This window comes from Buceros rhinoceros, unplaced genomic scaffold (genome assembly GCF_000710305.1).
Source record: "Buceros rhinoceros silvestris isolate BGI_N320 unplaced genomic scaffold, ASM71030v1 scaffold5717, whole genome shotgun sequence".
NCBI classification, from domain to species: domain Eukaryota; kingdom Metazoa; phylum Chordata; class Aves; order Bucerotiformes; family Bucerotidae; genus Buceros; species Buceros rhinoceros.
The window spans coordinates 99,522-100,975 of NW_010421479.1; the positions used below are offsets into that span (position 1 = coordinate 99,522).

General features: G+C 54.2%; 1 protein-coding gene across 1 annotated transcript in view; it reads left to right on the top strand.

Annotated features, from left to right (window-relative positions):
* LOC104496539 (astrotactin-2) overlaps positions 1–1,454 on the top strand; it is a gene marked incomplete at both ends in the record, with an annotated part of 114,229 nt that overhangs the window by 90,954 nt on the left and 21,821 nt on the right. The window contains one exon of the mRNA XM_010139671.1: positions 197–278. Coding sequence (XP_010137973.1) covers positions 197–278 — 82 coding nt within the window. The remainder of the gene's footprint in view (positions 1–196; positions 279–1,454) is intronic.

Here is a 1,454-nt window from a genome sequence, read left to right on the forward strand (position 1 = left end):
CGGGGAGCAGCGCTGTCTCCAGCAGACCCTCCCTCTGCCTCATGACCCCTCATCCAGCACCATCTTCATGTTCTGCGGGTGAGTCCCCTGCAGTGCTCCTGCATCTCCTGCTAGCAATAAATAACTTGGGCCCTTTTCCAGCCCTGGCAGCCCTCCTGGTGCCACCATCCCCAAACCAGTGGGCCCAGGGAGGGAGCTGGGTGCCCAAGAAACTGTCTCCAGCAGACCCTCCCTCTGCCTCATGACCCCTCATCCAGCACCATCTTCATGTTCTGCGGGTGAGTCCCCTGCAGTGCTCCTGCATCTCCTGCTAGCAATAAATAACTTGGGCCCTTTTCCAGCCCTGGCAGCCCTCCTGGTGCCACCATCCCCAAACCAGTGGGCCCAGGGAGGGAGCTGGGTGCCCAAGAAAAAGGCTGGGTTTGGAGCTGACTTCCATCAGGGGTTAGAGACACCTGGTTTGCTTGCGGGCAAAAGCGTATGGGGAGCTCAAGGAGCAATGTGAGCAGATGCACCTTCCTCCTCTCCCCCACTGTGTGACGGTACGGTTTGGTCTGTGACTCACTGCGAAAGGACCCAAAAACTGTACATTGCGTGTTGGAGGGGGAAGGTGGAGAATTTGTCTAAAAAATACTACTTTTAAAATGTTTTTTTTCCTCCCCTGTGCCTCTCTTAAAATAGAGTTTCGTCCCTGATTTTGGCCGGGATCCTATAATCCTACACAATTTACCATTTTCTCTCGGGAAGATCTCCCCGGCTGCAGCATGTTCTGAAGGGAGCTCGGTGATTATCTGGCTTTATGCTGCACAGCCGCAGCCAACCATCGCCTGCCCTGTCCCGTGCCTGGCCCCGGGGCTCTGCGGATTGCATCCCTCGGCTGGTTCACACTCTCGGGCACTCAGGAGCCTCCATCACAGCCCTGTGGGAAGGATAAGGGCAGAGGAGAGGAAAAAAAGCCCTTTTGGGAAGGAAATGCCCATAAGCGAGAGAGGGAGCAAATTCTGAATGGTAACTCCAAGGAGCATCCATGAAGTCACGATGCTGCAGAGACCTCATGCAGCCCCAGCGCTGGGGCTGGAAGCAGCCCAGGAACCTCTGTCCATGTCAGCTTCTCTTTTTTTTACCCATTTTTGCTGGTTTGTTGGGTGTCGTGTACCCCACCCCCCCACCCCCATCTTTTTTTATTATTGTGCAGTAGCACAGAGCAGTTGAGTCACTAAGAGAGAGCACGTTGCCTCTGCTGTGCCTGCAGAAGGGGTTGGAAATCCATATAGGCGCAAGCAACCTTTCTGGGGAGGGTCTAGAAAATCTCAAGACGTTATGTGGTCTCTGTCTGCACCCACGCAGGCGATCTACATCTCAGTCTTCCATCCCCAAGGACAGAGACTGTTTCCCTTGGCTTTTTTTATAATCCCTTTTCGAAGCAGAGCTGCACTTTGGGTACAAGCACGGAA